The sequence below is a fragment of the Glandiceps talaboti genome, chromosome 12, assembly GCF_964340395.1.
Source record: "Glandiceps talaboti chromosome 12, keGlaTala1.1, whole genome shotgun sequence".
Taxonomy (NCBI): domain Eukaryota; kingdom Metazoa; phylum Hemichordata; class Enteropneusta; family Spengelidae; genus Glandiceps; species Glandiceps talaboti.
In genome coordinates this window covers 19610062-19637597 of record NC_135560.1, presented here as the reverse complement: position 1 = coordinate 19637597, position 27536 = coordinate 19610062, and the positions used below count along the sequence as shown (strand labels likewise).

The window sequence follows — 27536 nt, the reverse complement described above, 5'->3', positions numbered from 1 at the left end:
TTCGAATGAGATCTGTTCAAGCATGTCTGAGTTATGGCTTTGGACATGGAAAATTTGCAAACAAAATGGCTGCCAGGCAGCCATATTGGATCGTATCACAATGAAAATGGATATGCACATGTATGTCATAGAACACTGTCCTAATACCAACTTTGAATGAGATCTGTTTAAGCATGTCTGAGTTATGGCTTTGGACATGGGAAATTTGCAAACAAAATGGCTGCCAGGCAGCCATATTGGATCGTATCACAATGAAAATGGATATGCACATGTATGTCATAGAACACTGTCCTAATACTAACTTTGAATGAGATCTGTTCAAGCATGTCTAAGTTATGACTTTGGACATGAAAATTCACAAACAAAATGGCTGCCAGGTGGCCATATTGGATCGTATCATGACAACAATGAATATGCACATATATGCCATAGAACACTGTCCTAATGCCAACTCTGAATGAGATCTGTGTGAGCATGTCTGAATTATGGCTTTAGACAGGGAAAATTCGCAAACAAAATGGCTGCTAGGCGGCCATATTGGATCGTATCATAAAACAAATTGACGTGCATATGTATGCCATAGCATGTTGCCCCTGTACCAAGTTTGAAAAAAATCGGTACAGGCATCTCCAAGAAACGGCTGCGGACGGACGGACGGACGGACGGACGGACGGACGGACGGACGCACGGACGGACAGACGGAACCCAATCCATAAGTCCCCGTTCCGGACTTCGTCCGCGGGGACTAATGAGAACTTTATGATGGCCCCACTAAACCATCATATAGTGTAAACTATTGTCAGATGAATCTGTAAAAGAACTGATGACAGTGAAATGGCTGCATGTAATTTTGTAAAATGCAATACTTTTTTATTGCCTTTTTTTTCATACATACAGTTCAGTTGCAATTTACCTTGATTGTCAATGACCATTAAATCAGCACCATTGTGAAGCATAAAGTCTAAACACTCCAAGTGTCCTAGTTTGGCAGCGGCATGTAGTCTGTAAAATAATGACATTTATAAATAATGTAATGTAAATTACTGATATTACTGGTGAAAGTAAATGTGATAACGTAACATAAATTACATAAAAACGGCTTGAATCTGCAACTAGTCTAGTTTCGCACCTCACTGGGCTTTTTCAGTGAGTCATGTTCAAATTTAACATAACAGTAAAAATTATATTTCTTTCACACGAGTTACATGTGTATTATCATTTTGGGGAACCAGTCTTTTCTCCATTCTTGTGGGTGAACATTCCACAGTTGCTACATAGAATAGAGGTCATGTAGGTAAATGACAATAGAAATAACATATGATACTATGATATGATACTATACATACATAACTGTGATGATACCATATGATAACAGTTTGATGCTAGAACATGGTCATTTTTAAAAACACAATAGGGAACTTTGAACAATGGTCTGCAATTTTCTGTTATTTTTATGAGTTGGGGTGGTGGCTACTGTACTTGTTACTCATTACAGTTGCATTAAATTATAATACATATAAATCAACTATTCTAAAGTTATCTTGATTATTGTCACACATCAAGATTTGTACTAACAAAACAATTGCCCACAGAGTTGACCATATGGCTTGGAAATGTCATTCACCGGAATACACTGTCAAGTTGGTATGTTGACTCAGATAGCCAAGTCACTGAGCTATACTGTCAAGCCAGTATGTCAAGTCAGATAGCCAAGTCTCTGGGCTATACTGTCAAGCCAGTATGTCAAGTCAGATAGCCAAGTCTCTGGGCTATACTGTCAAACCAGTATGTCAAGTCAGATAGCCAAGTCTATGGGCTATACTGTCATGCCAGTATGTCAAGTCAGATAACCAAGTCTCTGGGCTATACTGTCATGCCAGTATGTCAAGTCAGATAGCCAAGTCTCTGGGCTATACTGTCAAACCAGTATGTCAAGTCAGATAGCCAAGTCTCTAGGCTATACTATCAAGCCAGTATGTCAAGTCAGATATCCAAGTCTCTGGGCTATACTGTCAAGCCAGTATGTCAAGTCAGATAGCCAAGTCTCTGAGCTATACTGTCAAACCAGTATGTCAAGTCAGATAGCCAGGTCTCTGGGCTATACTGTCAAGCCAGTATGTCAAGTCAGATAGCCAAGTCTCTGGGCTATACTGTCAAGTCAGTATGTCAAGTCAGATAGCCAAGTCTCTGGGCTATACTGTCAAACCAGTATGTCAAGTCAGATAGCCAAGTCTATGGGCTATACTGTCATGCCAGTATGTCAAGTCAGATAACCAAGTCTCTGGGCTATACTGTCATGCCAGTATGTCAAGTCAGACAGCCAAGTCTCTAGGCTATACTGTCAAGCCAGTATGTCAAGTCAGATAGCCAAGTCTCTAGGCTATACTGTCAAGTCAGTATGTCAAGTCAGATATCCAAGTCTCTGGGCTATACTGTCAAGCCAGTATGTCAAGTCAGATAGCCAAGTCTATGGGCTATACTGTGAAGCCACTTCATGTCAAGTCAGATAACCAAGTCTCTGGGCTATACTGTCATGCCAGTATGTCAAGTCAGATATCCAAGTCTCTGGGCTATACTGTCAAGCCAGTATGTCAAGTCAGATAGCCAAGTCTCTAGGCTATACTATCAAGCCAGTATGTCAAGTCAGATATCCAAGTCTCTGGGCTATACTGTCAAGCCAGTATGTCAAGTCAGATAGCCAGGTCTCTGGGCTATACTGTCAAGCCAGTATGTCAAGTCAGATAGCCAAGTCTCTGGGCTATACTGTCAAACCAGTATGTCAAGTCAGATAGCCAGGTCTCTGGGCTATACTGTCAAGCCAGTATGTCAAGTCAGATAGCCAGGTCTCTGGGCTATACTGTCAAACCAGTATGTCAAGGCAGATAGCCAAGTCTCTGGGCTATACTGTCAAGCCAGTATGTCAAGTCAGATAGCCAAGTCTATGGGCTAACTAAACAAGAGTCAACAAAATTATACTGGTTTGTTTGTGTACTTTCATCAAAATACACATGTTAATAGATCTTATAAGACTTCTTTCTGATAACTTACATTACTTTTGGCCAGGCAATCAATTACATAACATATAAATCTGTTTCACATAGATGGAAAATTGACTTTTAAAGTTGCATTCTGTATGATCATAATTACACGTTCCTTGCAGTATTCTATATTACTTATAGTAAGTTATACTTTGGCTTTAAAACTTCAGTATCATTTGACTATATACTGTCTTGATTACTGGTATAGGAAAAGATACTGGCAAACAGATACCTAGGATTCTAGGGGACTACACTATTAAGATACTTGGTTGTGCAACAGTTTGTTTTCCAACAATCGATCTGAATACTTCCCTTTCTTTTCATGTTCTCCCATCTAAATATAGTTTAATATATTATATAATCTAAAATGCCCGACAGTCATGAAGTGGCTACTTACGCAGATTTGCCTTCATGGTCTAACTTGGTCGGTGAAGTTCCCTTCTTACCAAGTAGTGATTGTAGTTTACTGAGGTCACCATTCTCCACAGCATGTAGTACTTTATCATCATACTTGGTCCACTCACTCAACTGTCAATAGAAATACACAAATAAGATAAACACTCAGTATCACTGAAAAAAAAAGAATGGACACTGGAAAATATTGTTTACCATCACTTTGTCTATTAGCCACTCCAGCAAAGCTCCATGTCAACAAATTACTTAAGTCTAACTTGTAAAACAAAGAATACATTTACCTGGCATATAAATCATTAACTTACACTCAGAAGTTTGTTTGATATTTCTGGTGTAAAGTTTGTACTTCAATGACATCAACAGAACTAATAATACCAATGTCATTTCACAAAGTAAACTACAAGGTATTATGATCAAAGCACATAGTATCCAGTAGTCCAGAGACTTGCCTATCTGACTCAACATACTGGTGCATGCTGGTCAACAACATTTTCAAACTAGATAGCCAAGTCTCTGGGCTAGTTACTGTTCTGTGATTGATCCTTTAATAAATCGTGTGATTTCACAGTATGATTTTAATAGAATATTGCTGTTTCAAATATATGAAATAATGACAGAACCCCATGCTGTGTTTAGTAGGACAATGTGGTTACTCAAGGATATATGCACTCATGCTTGTGGTATTTTCTGCCACACTTCCCTTATTATGCTCATGAAAGTATGCCTGTAGAGAATTATGTCGCAAGCACTCATGCAAGTAGTCTGGATGCCAAGGTGGTTTCTACTTAACCACTTGGGAGTGAAGGTGTAAATGGTAACTATACTGTAGAGGAACTAGACTATCATACAAGTACTCCAAGTATGCAGCACTTGTATTCACATGCCATAGAGTTTTGTTATAATATTATGCATGTGAATTGGTGTAACTTGGAATCAATGCTGTCCTATACTAGTACAGCAATGCTATAGTGAGCATGGGTAATGGTTGGTCATCACATGCCGTACATTTGACAATGAGGCAAATAATTAGACCAGATATTCAATATTTAGCATTGGCCATAATTTGCTTAAACTTAAACAATGCAAATCTGCATAATAATAACTAGGATCTGTTTAGAGTGATATTTGTCATTGTGAGCACATTCACTGATAATTCTTTCAGTCTACAACCCGCTGTACTATAAATCCATAAACATTACATTACATGTTAGTATTTCATTCAAACCTGTCCATGGATTGTTGTTATTTATAAAATCCAAAACAATCAAAGTTGTAGAGAAAGGGTACATAGATTGTTGCTATTTATATAACTCCAATCAAAAGTTGTTTGAATGGTGCATACAGGATACATAGAATGATGGATTGTTGCTATTTATAAAATCTCCATCAAAATTTGTCTGAATATTACCATTTTTTGTATAGAGAATTATACTGTAATCTAGTAACTATATGTGTGGTCGCTTTCTATGATCTCCATGTACACAGAAGATCATTTTTTTTCAGTTTACCATCTATACTAGTTGGTCCATTTACACTTCCAAGGCTATTTTCATATGCATTACTAAGTACTTATTCAGGACATAGAACAAAAAGATATATGAAAACAACTGTTGGTGTTACATAAGGGGCATTGTATTGGAAACTATACAGTTCTTAAAGTTTCTATTTATACGTACACCAAAGTGGTGAGTATATCTGCATCTGTATAACTGATGTTCATGTACAAACACAAATACTACAACTTAGTTTTATACACATATGCAAGTAGTCACATGAAGTTACCTAAAGTATATCATGTGGTACTCCTACATGTACAGTACTATGTAATGGTACATTTGTACAATCAAATCCACCCACGTGAAGAGGATAGTGATCGTAGAGAGCATCGACAGGTATAGGAACTAGACTAAGTCACGTGTCAGGCAATACAAAATATAATGAATATAATATACTTCTAAATAAATATAAATGGGTGGTTACTGTATTTTCCTACACATTTGTTTACAGCTGGAACATGAAAACATGGTGACATACACTGGTGTTTTCTCTATGATTACCCACTCCATGGCATGTGTTAGAACCATAGACCATCCACCAGTGGAGGGTCTATGGTAGAACAGAACAGAACAGAACTGTTTTCAGGCTAAGGTATTTTCTCATTTCTCAAAATACTCAATCACTAATGCTAATCTTATTTTCAACTTATCAGAATCTTGTCAAGATATAATGATCATGACGTCACAAAATTTGCATAACAAATGATCTTTTGTGATGTAAATATATCCAGTTATTTTCAAGGAATGGAGTGAAACCAACTAGTCTATAGTATACTCACACAATCCTATAATCCTAGCTTTAACAAATGGCAACAAAACATTACTGGATATAATAAATGACAGTGTATGAGAGTGGTCACAATAGATCAGCCCATAGATTTACTGTGGTCTTACTATCTCATGTTATCCAATACGAAGACCACCTGAAGTCTCTGAGAGTCTGAGCTACAAAACTATATCCTTAATAAAGTTTTGAATGGATAACATTTTAACCATTTGGTATGACAGTTCAGTGCTGCACCAACAAAAATGTTAAACTGACTTCATCCAGCTCCGCAATAAAGTTTGTAGAACTTAGAATAGAAGCTAGTAAAGTCTGTAAATCATTTGATTAGTAACAAGCTGAGATCCTGAAATCTGCTATTCTAAAGATTATCCTTGGAGTCTGAGTCCTAATCAGCTGTTAAGTCTTATTTACAAAGTAACAATCCATTGACAATGTAACTGACCCTGAAGTGGAACACACAGTCAATCATTCACAGACAGACCTATTTACCTTTATCATAATCAAAGCTGAGATGTGTCAAGTGGATTCACAGTGAATTTTGCTTCACTTCATTGTTATTTCTACACATGGATGTGAAATGGATGTCTCATGTCTACTAGAGACACTCCAGCTTTGATTATCCCAGTGAGCAATTATATTATCTAGGAGGTATGCTGTCCTGGATTGCTAGACTAGTATACAATAAAGTGAAAGCCTATGGGTGATGCACATACGGGTTCCAACATAGACCGTACATGTAGGGTCTATAGTTCCAAGAGCATTATTAGAGAGGTTTAGATGCACATATTTATGTACACGTATGTGTGTCCTATATGCTTATGGTCATAGTCATGTGATTCGAAGGCAACCCATACGTTCTGTAGCAGACGTTGCTACATCAAAAAGGGTGGTCAAAAACATAAGTGAAATATGTGTGACATTTTTGTCATTTTTCTTCTATTACAGTAAATGTTGCAATTTTTATTTTAAACGTTTGGAAATGTAACTGTAAGCTAATTACTGGGTTTTTCCTTTGGTTACTTGCAGGAAAAATGTCTAACATACGGTACAGACAAGTCTGGAAAACAAAGTCATATGTTTAGCCTTCTGAACAGAAGATACCAATGCGTGCATAAACATTCCACTGTCTTTCAAGTTTGTGTTCTGAATGCGTAGCTGAACACAACTCTATACGTGTCATTACGTGTACACCTGCACGATAATGCTCCCGTGTGCATACACGTTCTAACAACATTAGAACATGTGTGCACACAGAGCATTATTGTGTATCTAAACCTCTCTATAATCATCACTGAATCATCATAAAAGAAGTCTGCTACACCATGAAGGTATATGGGGATCTCATTCTACCTCTACGACTAACTACTGAAAAAACAGTATAGGTTGGAAGAGGTTTTTACAGCATCTCTATGTAACAATCTATTCAATATTGTTGTACTGAATAAACTGAATGGGTATGTTGATTAGGATAATGCAATTAAATATAAAGGCCCATGTTGGATTATAATTAAAATTTTGGTGAGCAAAGCTATAAAAAGTTCATTCTGAACAAGAAAATTATCATTTCTAAATTGTTTCAATAGCATTAATTATGCAAGGACCTGGTCTGAATTATGGATCTTAAACAAAATACATGTTTGTATACCTTGGTGTTTCAAAAGTAAAACTTAAAAGCAACATTCAAGTTTCATTAAAATGTTTAGTGTAAAGTCAAGAATTATCTACAATTCTGAATATCGTCTAAGTTTGAATATTTGATGTCTTTACCTCCTTGTGCTTTTTACTTTTCTTCTTAAACATGTTGTCTAGATGTTGACCACGACAACTAACAGATTACTATGGCATGGCGGATGACTTGGGATGCAGATATCTGAAAATAAAAATTGTATGATATGATCAATTTCTAGACTAGTAACAATAACGCATATGGTGCAATGGTATGAAAATGTCTAGAAATGTCCACTTAAAGTCTACTACAGATAGATAATGACTTGATTATAATATAAATAGTTGAAGATATCTGAAAACAGAAATGAAATGTAATATAAGATCAATTTCTAGACTAGTAAATTTACGTCATACAGTACAATGGCATGAACGATATGATTGGAAACTCCTAGAAATACAACTATCTTGAACAATGTCCACCTTAATTAAGTCTACTAAAGACAGATACTGGCTTGATGATAAAGGGTTGACGATATCTGGAAATAGAAATATCATGAACCCAATTGATTTAATTGCAAGAAGATTATGATATGGCTTATAATTCTGAACTGATTGGAATATTTTGAAAATGCCTTATCTACATTGTATGGCCAACTAAAAGGCTTACAAGACTGATACCGGGATTGAAGATGTCTGAAAACACAACTATTTTGTACAAATCAAGAAGATATCCACACCAATAGCCCAGAGACTTGTCTTGGTGTACACTGTTAGCATCTCAAGAAGCTCTCCGACACCAAGACAAGTCTTGGGGCTAAAACCGAGTAAACTGAAAGAAGAATCATCACAGACAGACAGCTACAAACAAAGATGTACCTTACAGTAAAAGAACTGTGACATTTATACCTAAACCCAGAAGCTAGGATCAGCTGCCTATAGGGACGCTATCATTACCTACACTGTAGGAACACTGTATACTAAAATGGACTGGACTGTGGGAGACTGCATGAGTTCCGGCTGTGTCATCATTCCTTACATAGTTGATAGACTCCCTGTCCTGAATGTGATAATTGACTAGCTACTACTGGTTTCACATCCTATTAGAAAACTTAATTGTGCAACATAATCTTTTTCAAAGTCAAACTAATTACTTACTTTCATTGTGTTTATACTGTATATCCATTCAATACTTTACTTGGTAACGTTATCTCCCACAAAACAACTCTGTTAATGTTGTTATATCATAGATCAATATTTTTGGAGGATCTATATCAATGCCAAAACTTAAATGTTTATATTCAGCATCAAATCCTGTTCCTTCTCAAACCTAGTCTAGTTCCTGACGGACCATATTCCTCCGTACTACGTTATCTTCACACTAGATAATGTAGTACGGACCGTAGTCCGTCAGGAACTAGTCTATCTCAAACCCTGTGTTCTCTTATAATGTGACATGTACATGTAGCATGCTCTAGATATTGATACAGATGCCATTTGTTGAATAAGCAATACAGTATGTACCATTCTCGCAAACCAGAGCTGTTATTTTCGCTATACTTCGGTCCCAGTAGGGACCGGCTCGTTAAGAATGGCACCGTAAAACAGTCATGGTTTGCGATGATATGTACATGATATATGGAAGTATCACCCACAATGTAACATAGTTCAATGCAAAGGGGTGTTTGTGTTTGCAGAGAAAACAACTTTGTTTACAAAAATATCCAATGCAACTATCAATTATCTATAATGTAATCTTATTCTTATTCTATTCTCTTGTACATAACACTGTGATGTTTATGTTTTCTGGGACATCAAAAGCTTTGTTTGTTTACTAGTATATCCAGTGTACCATCATCTGCAAAGGTGTGAATAATATTGTAGCACATGATAAGTAATGTTTGTGTTTTCTATCAAAGACTTTCTTTACTATATCCAGTGTGTTATCATCTGCTAAGGTGTGAATAATATTGTAGCACATGATAAATAATGTGTGTTTTCTATCAAAGACGTTTGTTTACTATTATATCCAGTGCATTATCATCTAGAAAGGTGCGAATAATATGTGAGGCACTATACACTTTCTCAGCAGGTAAGTAATTGATAGTATCTGTCACTGTTTCAGAAATACTTGACCCCCTGAAGCTCTACATGTACCCTGAGCTCGTTGGTAATTAGATTTGTCAGTCAGATTCACTAGTGATATTTTACCCAATATAATCAGACCAGGAGTCTGTGCATATATGTTCAAATAGGTCAGGTGAGTACTAGACTATGAAGTGAACACTGGGATCTACACGTATATGTATATGATGGTCAAGCTAGTCAAATGCTAATAGTTTGACCTCTGCAGTTGAACAGTTCAAACTCTGTGGTGACAAGAGGTGACAATGCCTGGGGTGATGTGACATTTGTCCTCTGTGAATCTTGACACAATTCATCACTGAATTATGGATGTTTACCAGCAAGCAAATGGTTTATATACACTATAGTCAGGCCACAATCCTCTGTGGTCAGGATGAAACATACATTCTGGGGAATAAGTCCTGCAATTTCAAATCCAAACAAATCTTTGTAGAGAAGAGTGTATTGATAACCACCTCAGAACAGTAAGGGGTCTTTAAAAGTCTCAATGGCTTCCTACCCCACGTAAAGACAAAGTCACAAATCCCTCAAATATTTTAGTTCTGTATGATCAATGGATGACATTTTTTTTCATTCAATTTTGATGCATAAAGGCATATTTCAGGGTCAAATATTGAGATACTAATAGAAAGATCACATCAGATAACTTACATTGTAGTTACAGGTACATATATATAAAGATAAAGTGCCAATGCCTTCTTTGTTGTTGAACTACGTTACGGTTACAAATGGTGGATTTTTACACCAAATATGGCCATCATAGTCATCTATATGTATACAAGTAAACTAAATGATAATTATAACTTTCCTGTGGTTTAATATACAAGCAAAGGAGAAGCATTACAATTTACTGACACAAATGCATGTAATGAAAGGAATGTACATGCAACTGTACACAACATAAAATACCTTACAGTGTAGTGGAAACCATGACAATCTCTTCCAAGGTGAACAACTCAAGGCGAAATCAATACACACTAATTAAATATCACATTTAGGGCAGACAGTTTATTATATCTAATCAGAACACAGCTGGGGGCAACATGAGTGATTTACTTATGTATCACTAGGTTCGGTTTGCAAAGTTCATTTGTAAGCTATTGAGAATATAGTCTGAAAATGGTTTAAGGCCCAGTTAAGATTAAAATTAACATTTAGGAGTGAAAAACAATTGTTTCAGAGCTAGAGAAAAAGTTGATCAAAAACAAAAGAGTGATTCTACATAATCCTTTATAGCTCCACTGATAAGATATCATCAACATGGGAAAATGGGCTTGAAAACCTGGTCGGTAAGATTAAGAAAGGTTCTATTTTTATTTTCCATAATTCAGTGCTTTTTTTGGTGGTGGTGGTGGTAGTGGGGGTTGGGGGTTGGGTTATCAATATTCTATGTCATCACACATCCCTATTAAAGCATTTACCACACAAATCCATTGAGTGCATTCCTTCACATCTGTAAAGCCTTTTATTATTTAAAGAGTCATTGTTCCAACAACTGACTTTGTGACCAGAATGACCTACTACCGGTAGTACTATACATTGTACATACAACCTTAAGAATGCAAGGTGTGTAATACCTACAGTATCAGTATTTCTGCTGTTTTCTAACACACCTATTTAGATATTTATTGTTTTGTAGAGTGCACTGATTAATGGACGATGGTCAATGATACTCTGACCCTCCTCTTGAGTTATCGGCTTCAATCCATGACTATTGACACAGGGAGAACCTCATTTCTGAAATAGCTCACAGTAAATGTACCTGTAAATGGTTGCTTTATACTACATTGTATCTTTCAACCATGTTGTAATTGGGCATCAGTGTGAACAGCTACGATTGTACATTTATGGTTCAAATGAAACACAAACTTTCTTTCTGTTAAAAAAGCAGATCAGTTTTTCACCAATACAAAATGTACAAACAACTGTGAATTTGATATAAAATTAATACTTCATGAAATTATAGCATATAAAAGGATTTAAAAACTATTATTGGGGTGAGTGTAATGGTAGTTAGATCACCAAGAATCTTGAAACTCAATCTAAGGCATTTAAATGTAGCATAGTACCAGATTTCTACACTATGATGGTAAAGTATCATTTTGTATCATCACATATGATACTACATACTTTAGTGGGTCATACAAAAATTTTCATTTCTGGAGAAGTTCATTTTACCATAGACTACATGCACTATCTCAAGTTTGCATACAGTTATATGACAAAACAGGAAAGCACAATCTTGTCAGCTGTAACTTTTGTAAGTTGTAATCTGAGAATTCTGTGCTACATGCAGGAACTCATCACAATCACAACATTTTACAGCATAAAACTTATGGTAGACCTGTGGAATAGCAAAAGTGGTTGACAACATACTGATACCTGAGGCAACATCTAGAGCACTCAATGATTAGACAGCATAAACTTCAAGATAGACCTGTAAAGACGCCAAAGTGGTTTACGACTTTTTCTTCACACCTAAGGCAACATACAGAGCAGTGGCCATTACAAAATGATCTCATAAACCTTAGTCACATTTATCAGGGGAAATAGACTGTCATTTATTTTCATGTTTCCAGGCTATATATTATAAAAAGACCAAATGAATGAACACACTTCATAGTAAATGAACTGACACATTTGATGTAGACAAACAATATTGATTACTGTACACCAATATACAATGAAGTGTTGACTGATATCAAACATGTAGTAAAATGACCCCAGACCAACATACTTAATACTCCATGGCGGCAAGGTTTTCCTCTTAACCTGAGATTGATGACAAATGTAGCTTACTGATATTAACCTCAATCTAGTCTGTTCAGTCCAGGTAAATAAAATACCCTTTCGTAACACTGAGTAAGATCTCTTGGCTCTAGCTATCCACATCCCAAATGTGTAGATCTAGATGCTACACATGGGAAACTGGTATCAAATCGGATCTTGAGATCAGGTGTGTGGATACCACTAGCCTAACGTTAACTTATGTGCGTACAACTATCTTGGCTAAGGCTTGGAAACCCCAGTAACACTAGCATTCAGGTGGGGAACAGTAAAACACCTGTAAATACATACAGTAGCCTAGAATCAAGTCATGTGGGAATTTTTGATCTCACTATTTCCCTACAACACAGCGAGAGCAAAAATCCCTACACAACTGATTCTTAGTCTAGTTCCTATACAGTATCGTTATGATGTACTGGATTCTAGGCTTGTGGTTAACAAAAACACTGATGTTTGTTTACAATGTAGAAGTCACAAATCAATATCCCTTCCTGTCCACACATTGGGGTAGGGGTTAAGAACTATTTATATCCCCTCCTGCCTATATGGGTTGGGTTGGGTGGATGGATGGGATAATAAATAGTTATAGACAATCCCCTCTCCTCCATATGGGTGTAGGTGGGGTAATAAATATTTATACAAACGTAGATGATCTCATGTCCATAGATGTGGGGTTAGGTTAAATGGGTGAGGTAATTAATTTATAGACCGTCTACTCTTGTCCATTTATTGGTAGAGTCTGAGAGGATAACAAATATAGATGAACCAAGTCTGAAATATGTAATTATGTTTAATAGAAAAAATTGATAAACAAATCAATATCTGGGAATGTAAACTGTTGTAGACCAAATAGATAAGCAAGGACATTCCACTTCATGGTTGTGCATTTTTTAGTTTATTTTAATTAATATAATTATTTTATGTCAGTTACAACGGTACCCATTTCCGAGTTATTGCTGGTACCATAGACAGTAGAAAAGAAATGTTTCTTCTCCACTGTCTATGCTGGTACCTACCTTGGGAATTCTAAATACCACTATGCCAGTACATTGCGTATAAAACAAGTGTTTCTAGCCTAGGCTATATAACTGGAGTTGTCTATTGAATAAGATCTAGAGCCTTGACCTGTGTAGACACTGAGTTCCCTGAAAGACCTGGATTAAGTTTACTACCCCATCTTGTATTGGGCTCTGACACAAAGTGTTATAGCCATAGGCAAACATGTATAACAGACAACTTGAATGAAGACAAATTGAACTGAACTGAACTGAACTGGAAAAGTACAGTCAGAGTAGAATTGATTGTAAAGTTCACATATAGGTCTGAATGGCAGTAGTAGATTAATCATTATTTCAAAATATCAGAATAAAAAATGTATTATTTTTCTCTCTCTAATTTGGTATTTGAATACTATGTACATTTTATGTGACCTACCACCCCCTCAGGGTAAGATTGGTATGACAGAGCATTAAAGATACAACAAAATGAAACCACATATTTCATGTCTAACAAGAGCCGTCCAACACACCTATTGATTTCTATCACTCTGACATTCCTACACAGATAAGATGTTCAGTTACAGTACACCACACAGGAAACAGTCACCTACATGTATAGTAATAAACTATTTTACATATACACCAAGACCACAGTAATAACTAGAAATTATAAATGGTCAAGCATTTATAGGCACAGGTGTACTAAAGTGGGCTCAGGGTAATTATGTACTATATCCTAGCACTAGAGCATAGAAAAGCCCCTGCTGATCAATAACAATGGCTAGCCACACCAACAGGTGGAAATTGATTTGTAAACTCAATACACCATAGTCACTGTATCGGATTTACTAGATAATATTACAATCTATTGAAATTAAAAAAATATTTAGTTTGTCAACAGGAAAGCAATACTATGATATACGTGCTGTACTAAACCCGCAGTTCTGGTGGTTTACCTAGTACACGTAGGTGAAATGCCAACCTACTGTGTCAGGGTTACGGCCACCTTTTGGTGAATTAGTATACACACCTAAAGTGACACGCCCGTCCGTTTTTAATACCACTCCACACGTTATCAGTTTGACCATCAGTGAACCATTCAGCCCATAACAACAAACGCTCATATCAAATCTATCGAAACTTGCTTCATAAAACTTATTCCGAGGTTTCGATTCCGTCAACCTTGACCGTGATATGTTCGAATTACTACTACTGATCGGCAATCATGCACGTCCAACCATGAATGTTGGCGGTGTTGATATCCACATGAAAATAGCTTCCTGTGTTCCCCCCTCCGTGTCGTCGAAACAACTTTTGTTCCGATTTAAAGTCGTCCTGCAGCAAGGAACCCCAAAACAAACTACCTTTATATAACATCTAACATCAACACGTAGGACACTGCAAGGAATATCACTTTCAGTGAGACCAAAGCTAAGCTAAGACAAAACCGCCACAAACACACTGACTAGAATCGTATATATCAAGTAGCGTAATGTACGTCTGTTTGTGTTACGGTAAACGTACGGTAACTTACTACACAATTAAATTCGTACACCTATAACAACAACATTGTCTGCAGGTTTAAAGTACTATCACAGGTGGTCTTTTGAAAGATCAGATAACTTAATTTACGCAAAATTCTCACCTGGAACACAGCATAGACGACAGAAACGGCGCGGTTAGTTCAAACGACTAATGCTCACAAAGTGGTGACGAGTACGAATCAAACTGCCAACTTAGAACGGAGAGTTAGAGGGTATGGTTGACAATTTTGTGTTAGCTGAGGACACACTAAGCCTCGTTTTGATAAACCTCTTTCACTGGGTTGATATAGGTAAGCCTATGGCCGATCACGACCATCGTCTCAAAATCGGAGCCATCCAGCTCGTTATTACATTAAACCGGAAAAATATGTAAAAAGTATGAAAGAAGAGATTTGGTTGTTTCGTTGTACCTCAATAAAATTATCAATTTGGTGATTTCAAGTATATAAATCGCATTTGTTATTGGAGGTTAGCCCATGGTGTTCATATGTCGGCCATGTTTTTGTGGTCAATCCACTTGTACTACTGTAGACGTTTAAATTCTTCTGTGAAGTCATACCATATAGTTTTATGGAAAGCAGTATGTAGGTTTAATATAGAATTAAATGTCACCATTGTCGCTATCAAGGAAAGTAATAACAATGCTCCCTCATGTATGGCTGAAAATAGACCACACGAATGTTGTTGGGCTTCAGAAGTAACCAAAGTCTCCAAAGAAACGCGATCCATCCGAACATGCAACTAATGTATTTGCAGTCAGTAAATTAAGATTGGCCCAACAAATTGTGAGAGAGAAATACATCAATGACCATTTACATTACCGGTATTGTAAAATAGACAACATAAAACATTGCACAAAAATTCATTAATTAACAGACGACACCCGACATTGTACACACTGTCATAAGCACAACATTTATTCCTCAACTCGTGTGCGTTTGAACCCTCAACCCATGGAGGTAGGAAGGACGTGTTTGATCAAAGAAAATTTACTACAGTGCAAGTGAAATATATTTGAGATATTAGCAAAGATGTAAACCAGACACTCCCACCCTCTGTGCTAGAAAGAAAGTAGAAACCATTATATAAATCACTGATATGTGTGCAGAAACACACTTATAAATGTTGTGAACAGCTGTAGACAAAACAACCACATTCATGAAATCTTTAACCTTTCCATGGTGAGAAGAGTATGTAACCATTCGACCCATGAAGTCTTAGAACTGAAGTAGTAAATATGAATTGTTTTGATAAACTCTGATCTTTGTTTCCAACAGGGTGACATCACTCAAGATGACGCGCTATTCACAAGATCCCGAAAACCCCACAAAATGTGAGTATACTATACCCTTATTGTTAATCTGTTTGATTCATTTGAGGAATATTTAATTATAGAATCTAATACATGTAATGAGATTGTCACCAAAAGTTGTGGTTTTGCAAACTTTGATAATTTCATTTCATCAACATGATGCTCAAATTGTACAAGACAACTCACTGCTCTTGTGTATCACTCTTCAGAGAAAAAAGCTGCCTCTTGTGTGTATCAAAATTAGTATGTGCTTGTGTGCGTGTATGCATCATATGTGTGTGTGTGTGTGTGTGTGTGTAATATGATCAGCAATATGTTTATCACCATATGATTCCAAATAAAACAATCTACAACTACTTGTATAAACTAATGTTGACATACATATTTGACAATAGAGTATCTTCAATTTGTATTCTAACAACATCAAAACTAATTTTCTCTTTTTTTCCACACAGCATGTAAAGCTAGGGGTTCAAATCTCCGTGTTCACTTCAAGGTAAGCAGTTTTACAGTTGTCACATGACACAAATTACAGTTTTTGCATGTACCCAAATAATTGATGAAATGTTCATGTAGATCTCATAAACACAGTGTTAGGATTCTATACACACAGTGATAGCATAGCCGAGAGACATGTCATGTCAAACGTACTCGTAGCCTATGTCTGTGTTACATGACTATGTCCATACTGGCAGAAACTCTCACATACAATGTATCTTCTTTACTTTTGAGCTGGGAGAGAGCTTGTGCAACAACATCTTCAGTCGACATGATGTACAACTTCTTGTTATATATTCTCACACTTATTTTTCACATGCTTACCCCCTACACTCTCAGCAATAACACTACATAGATGAATTGCTAGATGTGTTAAGTCACAGTTCTTTATCACAAGCAAAAACACAGCATGTGTAAGGAGGCTGGTTGCATCTTCATATATATTCGAAATGCACTACATTTTTGTAGAAATACATTATAATTTGTAACTCATAGAATTTGTCATGACTGAATGGGCATGAATATCTCAAAAAACTGCCATCAATTAACTCAGATGACTGTATTTTCATGCACAGAACACACGAGAAACAGCTCAGGCTATCAAAAAAATGCATCTTAGAAGAGCTACAAGATACCTGAAAGACGTTGTTGACAAGAAACAAATTGTTCCATTCAGAAGATTCAATGGTGGTGTTGGCCGTAAAGCACAGGTAAGGAAATGAGAGTTAACAAATTGATGTGACCTCCTATCTCAATTATACACCACTGTCTCATTTCACAAGTGCAGCTGCTGCATGCACATAACTTGTTTCAGCTCAGTATGTAATCATGACATGACTAAAAATACACAAGTCATATACTGTGTTTGTGAAATGAGACATGTGTAATACAAGAAGTTACTTTGAAATTATTCGGATTGTGGTCACCAAACATAGTATAGTGTTAGGATAGTTTTAATCTGCTGTCAATCGGGGGGCGGGTTGCAAGAAGGGGGTATTTGTACAAAAAAGGACAAGTTGGGAAAAACAGGATTAATTATGTTAAGATGTTACACAGGTATATTTTTATGCAATATGTTCAGTCACAAGTATGTTATGTTGTAAACTTCTAAACTTATATGAATATTCCATTTCTAGGTCAAAGCCTGGAATTGGACACAGGGTAGATGGCCCAAGAAGAGTGCAGAATTCTTGTTACAACTTCTGAAAAATGCAGAAAGCAATGCTGAATTCAAGGTGAGAGTACAGGTTGAAATCAAAATTCAAGACAAGTTTTCAATATGAAATTGAAGAGTGGAGAGAGTTTACAGTCAGAAATTCATTTGTGATTCATGAAAGTCAGAGAATAATTTTATTGAATGTTTAAGTTTTTGTAGTTTGATGTTAGTCTACAAATATGTGAAATATTTTGTTTAGACTACCCAAGTGTCAGTTTACCATAGAAAGAGATTAGAAAATAAAAATGTTTTCATCATAAAATATGTGTTATTATTTTATCGATAGAAAGTATGTACTAGATTGTAATATTTTGTGATCATATTCATGGAATCTTAGCTGATATTCCTATACTAATTATTTTGTGTTTGTTTTCAGGGTCTTGATGTAGATACTCTTGTCATTGACCATATCCAAGTAAACCGTGCTGCAAAGATGAGGCGTAGAACATACAGAGCCCACGGAAGGATCAATCGTAAGTTATGGCATATCGATGGAAAATATATTCATGGTTTCAACAATCACTTAGAAAGTGAAATATAGTTACTTTACTTTACTTTAGAATGGTAAATTAGGAAAGAGTGTGATGTTATGATCCGTCACACAATGGTTGAATTATGATCTATTATTATTTGGAATGTGAAGACTCCCTGCTATGCTATGTTTATAAAATTATAAATGTCAAACATCCAAATCATGGTTAATTTATCCAAAGATATCTTTCTGATTGGAAGATGGTCTGACATGACATTGTATAACAATCACAGCAATGAACAACTGTGAAAATACACACCAGATGTGGAAATGAAATGATATTGTTTTGTATTCACTGACTAAATCTGTGAAAAATGCTTTCTTTTTTTTATACAGCTTACATGAGTTCACCATGCCACATTGAAGTCATCCTCTCAGAAAGAGAACAATACGTTCCAAAACCAGAAGAGGAAGAAAAACAAAAGAAAAAGGTATCAAAGAAGAAGATGGCCAGACAAAAGATGATGCAGAGAGACTAAAAAGACAAAAAATATCCAGTTGAACTGTGTTATCATTTAAATTGAAAATAAATAACAGTCTTCACAGGATATGAATTGAGTGTTGATTTTGTAATGGAGTAAAACTGACAGATGCGTGACAGTGTGTGAACTTGTTGATGGTATCAAAATAAAACAAAGTAATATGAACCCTTTAGAACTAAATAATACATATAGTAGTAGCAGGGCAACTGTATGCCCTCTGACCTTTGCACTGCCTGTTGAAATGAACACAAAATGCATAAGTTTATAAATAAAACTTGATCAGACTGTAGTAAGATTTTGTCATTATGGGCACTCTGTTGCCACTCACTAACATTGTGAGTAATTAAGGGAGTGACCATAATGAACATTTCAGTCTAGTAGACCATATATTAATCTCCAGTGTTTGGACAAGCTGATATCAATTGAACCACAGAGATTAGAATCATTCTTCTGTTCAGGGCCAATTTTTTCTATAGCTCTTCAAGACAACTTTTTTCATACCCAAATAATTTTACACGAAAATCCAATTCGACAATCATGTCAGTTCATTGATAAAACATCAATCTGGTGGACCAATAGACTAATTTGTAAAGTCATAGGTAGTGCAGATCATCTACACAGTAAGGTATACATACATACATAGTTGATTGAGAGTTACTGCCACTAACTACTGCTTGACACAGTCTAGTGGACCTACTGCATGGCAGAGATTTAGGCTTTCTAGTTTGTTGGAGAATATGATAAAATGTAAATCATGCACTGCTGGAATAATGAATGAGGAAAGTATAGTCGAGTACAATAGCAAAGTTGAACAGTTGCAAGGAAAATATATACAATACATGGGTAATGTTGTCAAGTTTGGTTTGAATCCCTATAGTTAAATTTGAAATATGGGTACAGGTTATAATATACTTATACATCATTATGTTATGCTGTGATAAAACTCTCGAGCCAGATAGCAACATAAATGTTCAAAATTGAAATCACAGTAGTGAGTGTTTTGCGTTTCACTGGTTTTTAAATTTCAACAGAAACAAAAGTTCGACGCTTCGAATGTTTGAGGGCGCTCTAAATTTAACATCGACACAACCATATCCCAACATAATCCATACATATGCAGAAGAAAAACACTCCCGAGAAGGACGCCAGGTGGACATGGCCCAACAATCAATTAAAACCCTTGTCGTCGGAATCAGTGGGTTAGTACTCTTCTCAAAGATATAATACCGTCTTAATTAAGACGATGGTTCTAGCCGATCGACCATGAATCAGCCTCACATCCTGACGGTGAGGCTGTACAGTAGGATGCTATGACTCTGGGTCATGGCGTTAAAAGATAAAGGGACGCGACCTTGCATTGGTAGCAGAGCTGATGATATTGATTTGAATAAGGTCATATGATATTTGAAAGTAAAAGGGCAATATTTTTTACATGATACTCTTCTATCCATACTCTTCTATCCAGGTCTTCTATGCATGTTCTTCTTTGAAATCCCAGTTTAACATACTCACAGTCAAATTAGTGTATGTACCATAGGGGATTTTGGCCTACACAGGCTATGTAATAAAAAAGTGTAACCATGGCTGTACTACACTCATGGACATGGTCACAATAGACAGGTATAAGAGATTACAAAGAAAGAATAAAGTCAATCATATTGTTATCAATACTAAAAGAAGAATATGAACACTCACAATTAGTGACAAAGTTATTAATTACATTGTAAATGCTCCAGTGCAATGGATACTGCAATAAATGTTTTATTTGGCTAGTAAATGAATGACCTCATACATGGGACAAAAGTATTGCAATTTCTGTTACATAGAAACATTGATAATATCATGTCTGTTGCATTGTAGCTGCGGTTTGTGTTGTTATGATGTTTTTCTTTGTAATTGACAAGTTTGTTTCCTCTGTTGGGGTACTAGTATTTTGGGTTTTGTGAGCAGGATTGATTATGCTAGATGCTAATTTTTTGTTATTTAACGTCAGTTGTCAATGGTATACATGTAATGAAATACTCATCATTCAAGGTACAAAACTATTCATATCATCTTAAATAGACAGTCAATGATGAGTTAAACTAATACAATAAAGTCAGAAAGGCTAAGGACAAAAGAAACTAGCTGACATAACAAAAATGACTACACTAAACACAATGTGGAAATAGAAATAATCACAGTACAAAAACTGTTTACATATTTGTGATTATTTTTGAAAGTGGCATTATCATATTCAAATAAAAATGGACTTTCCTAGAATTTGCAGTCTGTTTTTTGGGAGTTTTTTTGCCTTTCACTGAAAATGTTTGTTTCATTCACTAACTCATATTTTGTCGTTTTTTTTTTGTGTGTGTGGTGCAGTGTATCAAATGGAGGGAAAACCACGTTAACAGAAAGATTGGCAAAGGAGATCCCTAACTCGTATCACATCAGTCAAGATGCCTTCTTTAAGGTAAGGGGTGATGCTAAAAGGTCAGTGTAGGATAACAGACTTAAAATTTCACAAAATTGTGCCACAGATCTAACTCTCCTTATAGCCTTCTTCAAACTACCGTAACCTCTTCATTCACCATATTTCACTCACTGTTAAATCTATGTTGTCTACCTCAGCTTAACTCAAGGAAAAAATAACTTATATTGAATACTTCAGACTGTAAACAGTGATCATTAACATTCTGCCTTGGTAGAATTTTCCCTATATACTGTACAGAAGATAACTATTTATAAAAAACAAAAATAAAAACTCAACACTAAACTCATCAAAAGGCTTTAAATAAACTGAAAATTATTCAGCCAGTCATCCCCACCTGCCAACTACTACCGGGTTTATTGAAAGATTTGAATTTGAACTTCTGCTTTCTCTAATGTAAAGATATTTTCATTGTTACACAGGAAGAAGTGGATATATTGATAGACGAGGCAACTGGATACCAACGATGGGATGGTAAGCCCTAAACCTAAACCTAAACACTTGAATCAGCCAAAATGGTAAACTCACATTGTCTACTTGTGAGATGGACAGCAATACTTACTGTCTAATGTTTGAATTTCTATCTTAAATCTAGATTTAACTGCTTTGCACTCTGAAGATATGATGAAATGTGTTGAAGAATGGAAAGCAAGACCAGAGACGTTTTGTAGAAATAGAACAGACCAATCACAAGTCTATGTTTTAATTATTGAAGGTATATTGATTTATAACTACAGGTAAGGGTACCAAATTTCATATATTTATATGTATTTGTATATGTATTTATTAAAGCTGCACTATCTAGAATATTTTCTGAAACTGTTTTGTTAAAGATAATAATCTGCTTATCTTTCTCAACATTAAACCTATATTACTATCTGTACAACTACACAGATACATTGCCTACAGGTGGTTAAATGAAATAAATCTGGTCGAATTGATTTTGGGTTCACACTTATTTGTAATTATTGGAGAGAGTCCAAAACAGTAAATCATACTAATGTTTCATATTTTTAGACCATTAGAACCTATATTTGATTTGAGGTACTTTCTAACACTACCGTTTGAAGAAGCTAAAAGAAGGCGGGGGTGAGTATCTTTATAATAATTGGGGGGGGGGGGGGGGGGGGAATAAAAAGTCAGTGAAATATGACAATACTGATACTGATCAGTGTGATGGTGTTTGATGAAGGATGCCACCAAGATTGAGACGACATATAAGTTTTACAAATTCACCATGATTCACATCGTTGTCAATTTCATTATAATGATTTACATAGTTGCCAAATGTACACACATGATCACATGTTATGCTAATTTGGTCTACAATGATATTATTACTGGCTCAAAAATTAACACCTTTAACTTTTCAAAACGTTCTAATCTTCTCAACACATACATGCATCTCATTATTTTATTTGATTGTCATCGACAGACACTTGATTGACTTGTTTTAATGTTCAATTACCAGTATATGTGATATAGAACTTGAAAACATCACACCTTAAATGATTAATAACAAATTGTGCAAAATATTGTTTACTTGTCATACTGACAGGGAAAGATGAAATAGATTTCCAGAGTTATTGGCTAATATTGATGTGTAAATTATAAAATTTGATTTACAGAATTCATTACTCAAGTGTTTTCCCCAGAAAGGACAGGAGTTTTGAAAATTGGGCAATCTGAATTGAACCTAAAGAAGTTTGTAGATATATGTGAGTTTGCATGAGAAATGAAAATAACACTGACATGACATAGGACTATTGTATAAAGGTGTGCATTCAGCCATCATCTAAACTAAATTTACCATTTGTGGAGACAGATTTTCTCTGAATTATTATTATTATTATTAATCTTTATTTATTAATCTTGATAACTCCATAGGTTTTTAAACCTCTTTTCGTGGAGGTCGAGATACATCAAAATACAAAATAACAACACAATTAAATACACGGCAATACAGTGCACTACAAATATTCAATACCAAACAAACACTTAAAATTGACATTGGAGACAATCAAAAGAGGAATAAAATTTCAATAGACTGTTTAAAATACATTTACAGATACAATAAGTACAATTAACTTAAAATGATTCATCCATATACTTTGTAAATAAGAAATTATAGCAATCCCTCTTAAAAACATCAACTGCATCTATTTTACGCAAATGTACAGGTAGATTATTAAAATCTTTGGCTCCTCTTACTGTTAATGACTTTTTAAAAAACTCAGTTTTGGCTCTAGGTATTTCTAAAAGGTACTGATCAACTGACCGTAAATTTCGTGTGGGACAGTATAGGTTAAACAGAGCATTTACATTATCAGGTGCAACTTTTTTTATAGCTTTAAATACAAGGACAAGTCTGTTTAACTGTAGTTTTAATGTCAGGGGTAACCATTTTAGACGAAGATAAAGATCTTTTGTTGGTACTGTATGATCAGTGTCTAGAATTAATCTCATACAGCGTCTTTGAATACGCTCTAATACTTGAATGTTAACAGCCGATGTTGTACCCCACACATTAGAACAGTAGCATAAATAGGGTAAAATAAAGCTACAGTAAAATATTTTTCTGGAATGTACTGTAAGGAAATGTTTCATTCTCGATAAAAGATATAGATTTGGCTTTACTTTGGATTCTATATACCTTATGTGATCAGACCACTCCAGGTTATGCTGTAACATAACACCAAGTAATTTTTCGCTCTTTACACAATCTAATTGTATATTATTAACAGAAACGTCAAGACACTGTGTATGCAAGTGTGATCGTTTTTGTACAGTTGTAATCACCATCGATTTAGATTTGGTACCATTAATACAGAGCTTATTGTCTGAGACCCAGCGACTAATACTCGTTAGATCTTTGTTAATTGCTGATGTAATTTTAACAATGCTGTTATCAGAAGCATATACGGTTGTGTCGTCAGCAAATGATATGGAACTGGTATCATTCAAATATAAAGGTAAATCGTTGACATATGTAATGAACAACAGGGGTCCGAGAATCGAACCCTGTGGGACACCAACATCTACATTTGTAATATCAGAACAATGTTCTTTATATTTCACATATTGTTTCCGATGCGTCAAATATGAATTAAAAAATAATAATGCATGATCGGTACAACCGTATAGTTTGAGCTTTGAAAGCAAAATTTTATGATTGACCAAATCAAATGCTTTACTGAGATCTAAAAGTACGGCACCAGTCAGATTCCCTTTATCTATTTGTTGCGACCAATCACTTACGAGAGAAATCAAAGCTGATTCACATGAGTGACCCGCTCTAAACCCTGATTGGTTACTGAGGAACAGATTATTGTAATCCATATATGCACTAAAACTGTTATGAATATGACATTCAAAGATTTTCGATAGCACAGGCAGAATACTAATTGGTCGATAATTACTTAGGATGTTTTTTGGTCCCTTTTTATAGACTGGGACTAATCTAGCTAGTTTCCACATAGAGGGGAAATGAGCTCTATTAATACAGTGATTGAGTACACCAGTAAGAGAAGGTGCAATAACATTCGCTGACATCCTTAGAAACTGAGCTGGAATACAATCAGTACCAGTGGACTTTTTAATGTCTAGTGACAACAACTGAGATGTAACAAAATCCTGCGACAGAGATGGAATATTAAAGAATGAGACCGGACTTTTACGCATATCAACTAATTCGATAATCTTATCAAAATTATAAGTGGAATTTGATGTCCCTGAGTTGTTAGTCGGTAGATGATCATTAACAACTGACTTGAAATAATCACTAAATGAATTTGCTATCACTGATACTACACTGTGATACCATTTATGGGGTTTCTGATGTTTGTGAATTCTACTAATATAGACGGAGAGTTTATATCCCATCGGATCCACCTGGAATGTTTGATCAGTATGTATGGAGGATGTATTTAGAAAATAAACAAGAACTTGAAGATATGAAAATAGACATGGGTAAGTACATGTACATAGGATGTCATTGTCATTGTGAATGTGTATAGTGATTGACAGATATTAGCAGACAAACAGCTATGGATAATGATGACGTAGTCAGTCAGTCAGGAATATATACAGAGGGAACCAGGTAGGCTGATAGACAACAGACAGATAGATCAACTATAGATGATAGCTAATCAGACATAGACAGATATACAACAGACAGACAGCTAGAGATAATGATAGTTGGACAGGAAGATACAGAAATATAGACAGACAAAGACAGAGACCTGCAAACTGGCAGACAGAAGCAGTCAGATACAATGTAGACAAAACTAGATAGGGAGAGATAGACAGATAGATAAATGGACAGAGATGGAGACACATGCAGTGCAGTAATATGTAGTTAGTTTTGAATTTATCTTCAGACTAGGAGAAGTCATATACTACATCAGTTCAAATTAATAATAGCCATGCCTGCAATTACACAATGTCAAACTTTTTCTTCCAGTCAATATTACATATGCATCTATTGCATCCTCTATATTACTTTAATTTCTGCCAATTCATCAACATCAACATTGGAAAATTGAAAATCTGTTTTATTTTCCCCATAGTATTTATGGATGGCACCACAGATCCAAACCAAATTTACACTAAAGTGAAAAATGATATATTTCAACATCTTAAAGCATTGGAAGACAATCCCAGTTAACAGCAAATGTTATAGCTGAAGAACTGAAACCATTACTTGTATCAGTCTCTGAAGTAAAGTTCACATGACTTCAATTTTAAATGGCTAAAATAATGACCAGTAATATCTGTAAGAATGACCAGTAACACCAAAAGAGTGACCAGTAACACCAAAAGAGTGACCAGTAACACCAAGAATGACCAGTAACACCAAGAGTGACCAGTAACACCAAGAATGACCAGTAACACCAAAAGAATGACCAGTAACACCAAGAGTGACCAGTAACACCAAGAATGACCAGTAACACCAAGAGTGACCAGTAACACCAAGAATGACCAGTAACACCAAAAGAATGACCAGTAACACCAAAAGAATTATTGGCAACGACTAAGGAGAATTGCTACCAATGGCTAAGAAAATCACCAGCAAAAACATAACAATGTCAACAAACTAATTCAAGTGACTGATATCACTCCAAATGGGGTTTGAGTATACTAGTATACTGGCTGGTTTTAGGGAAGGGGAATATGTTTGAAGATATTGAATCAGAAGAAATTAAGGGATATGTGCACTTTTAATTAACTTAATAAATGACAATGTGGCAACTCTTCAATTGGCATATTTTGGATGACATTACATAATATTTCAGGTTTGGGTAATGACATATTTTCATCCAAAGTGTAGTTTGATTGTTTTTGTATTAACATTTTATATATTGTAAATGTAACTCAGGTATTAAATTTTGATAATACACATGTAATGTATTTGCAGTTTGGTGAGTAATCAGTCAGTTGTTGACAAATCAGCTGGTACCTGAAATTAAAGTCTGAGATGGTAAATTTTAATGAATGTGGCACAGATGGTAAAGTTTTCTTAATTTTTGCATGGATGGTAAAATTTCTTAATTTGACACACATTTTTAGAAATGTACACTTTTAATATTTGTAATCATAAATGTCATTAAATCCAGTCTATGCAATGTCAATTTAATATCCAAGGACTGTGAAATAAAATATCATTTACACTTGTGAAAGTTTGTTTATTTAAAATTTTAATAGCAAATAATGTGAATGTTAGAAAAATTATAAAATTGCTGTTGTTGATAAGTTATGTACATTTACACAAGAAATTGAGCAACAGAAAGTGGTAGGTAATAAAGTATTTTCCGTCTCGCGGCAGATCTCGCGAGATATGCAAATAACCTAGCAACGGTTGCTACGGAGGTCAAGCTTTGCGGAGTGGCCATGTTGTTCATATGAAAGTCAATGCATTAGTCTGAAAAAATACTACCGTTTGTGACCATCTACAATCCTAAGTTATCATGGAAGACATTGAAAAATTGAAAGTACACGAACTAAAGAGCATGTTGCGAAAATATAGCGAGTCAACATCAAGTTAAAAGAAAAATACGCCAGTGTCACACTGTCATTATATTTCCGAACTG

At 35.4% G+C, this 27536-nt stretch overlaps 4 protein-coding genes across 4 annotated transcripts in view; 3 read left to right on the top strand and 1 right to left on the bottom strand.

The window, feature by feature from the left end:
* Positions 1 to 7595, bottom strand: part of LOC144443070 (uncharacterized) — a 24794-nt gene extending 17199 nt beyond the window's left edge. Inside the window, exons 1-3 of the mRNA XM_078132443.1 lie at positions 7563 to 7595; positions 3436 to 3566; positions 914 to 1002 (exon numbers count right to left, since the gene is read on the bottom strand). Coding sequence (XP_077988569.1) covers positions 914 to 1002; positions 3436 to 3566; positions 7563 to 7595 — 253 coding nt within the window. The remainder of the gene's footprint in view (positions 1 to 913; positions 1003 to 3435; positions 3567 to 7562) is intronic.
* The window catches only part of LOC144443800 (ras GTPase-activating-like protein IQGAP1), a 158054-nt gene that overhangs the window by 7005 nt on the left and 123513 nt on the right, over positions 1 to 27536 (top strand). The window lies entirely within an intron of this gene.
* On the top strand, positions 15204 to 19040 carry LOC144443342 (large ribosomal subunit protein uL22-like). The gene is made up of 7 exons (XM_078132797.1): positions 15204 to 15224; positions 16212 to 16267; positions 16702 to 16742; positions 17320 to 17454; positions 17881 to 17979; positions 18337 to 18433; positions 18829 to 19040. The coding sequence occupies exons 2-7, from the start codon at positions 16228 to 16230 to the stop codon at positions 18969 to 18971; spliced, it is 555 nt and encodes a 184-aa protein (XP_077988923.1). The 5' UTR covers positions 15204 to 15224; positions 16212 to 16227; the 3' UTR covers positions 18972 to 19040.
* Positions 20130 to 26371, top strand: LOC144443069 (nicotinamide riboside kinase 1-like). Its single transcript, XM_078132442.1, has 7 exons — positions 20130 to 20173; positions 21339 to 21429; positions 21870 to 21921; positions 22043 to 22184; positions 22465 to 22536; positions 25310 to 25416; positions 26016 to 26371. Exons 1-7 carry the CDS (start codon positions 20130 to 20132, stop codon positions 26111 to 26113), a joined length of 606 nt encoding a protein of 201 aa, XP_077988568.1. The 3' UTR covers positions 26114 to 26371.

Bases quoted from the DNA above. Each gene is read 5' to 3' on its own strand.
- LOC144443342 (XM_078132797.1), top strand. From the start codon at position 16,228: ATGACGCGCTATTCACAAGATCCCGAAAACCCCACAAAAT. The intron at 16,743-17,319 runs GTAAGCAGTTTT...TTTCATGCACAG, and splicing joins ATCTCCGTGTTCACTTCAAG to AACACACGAGAAACAGCTCA. The intron at 17,455-17,880 runs GTAAGGAAATGA...TTCCATTTCTAG, and splicing joins GTGTTGGCCGTAAAGCACAG to GTCAAAGCCTGGAATTGGAC.
- LOC144443069 (XM_078132442.1), top strand. From the start codon at position 20,130: ATGGCCCAACAATCAATTAAAACCCTTGTCGTCGGAATCAGTGG. The intron at 20,174-21,338 runs GTTAGTACTCTT...TGTGTGGTGCAG, and splicing joins CTTGTCGTCGGAATCAGTGG to TGTATCAAATGGAGGGAAAA. The intron at 22,537-25,309 runs GTGAGTATCTTT...CTACTAATATAG, and splicing joins GAAGCTAAAAGAAGGCGGGG to ACGGAGAGTTTATATCCCAT.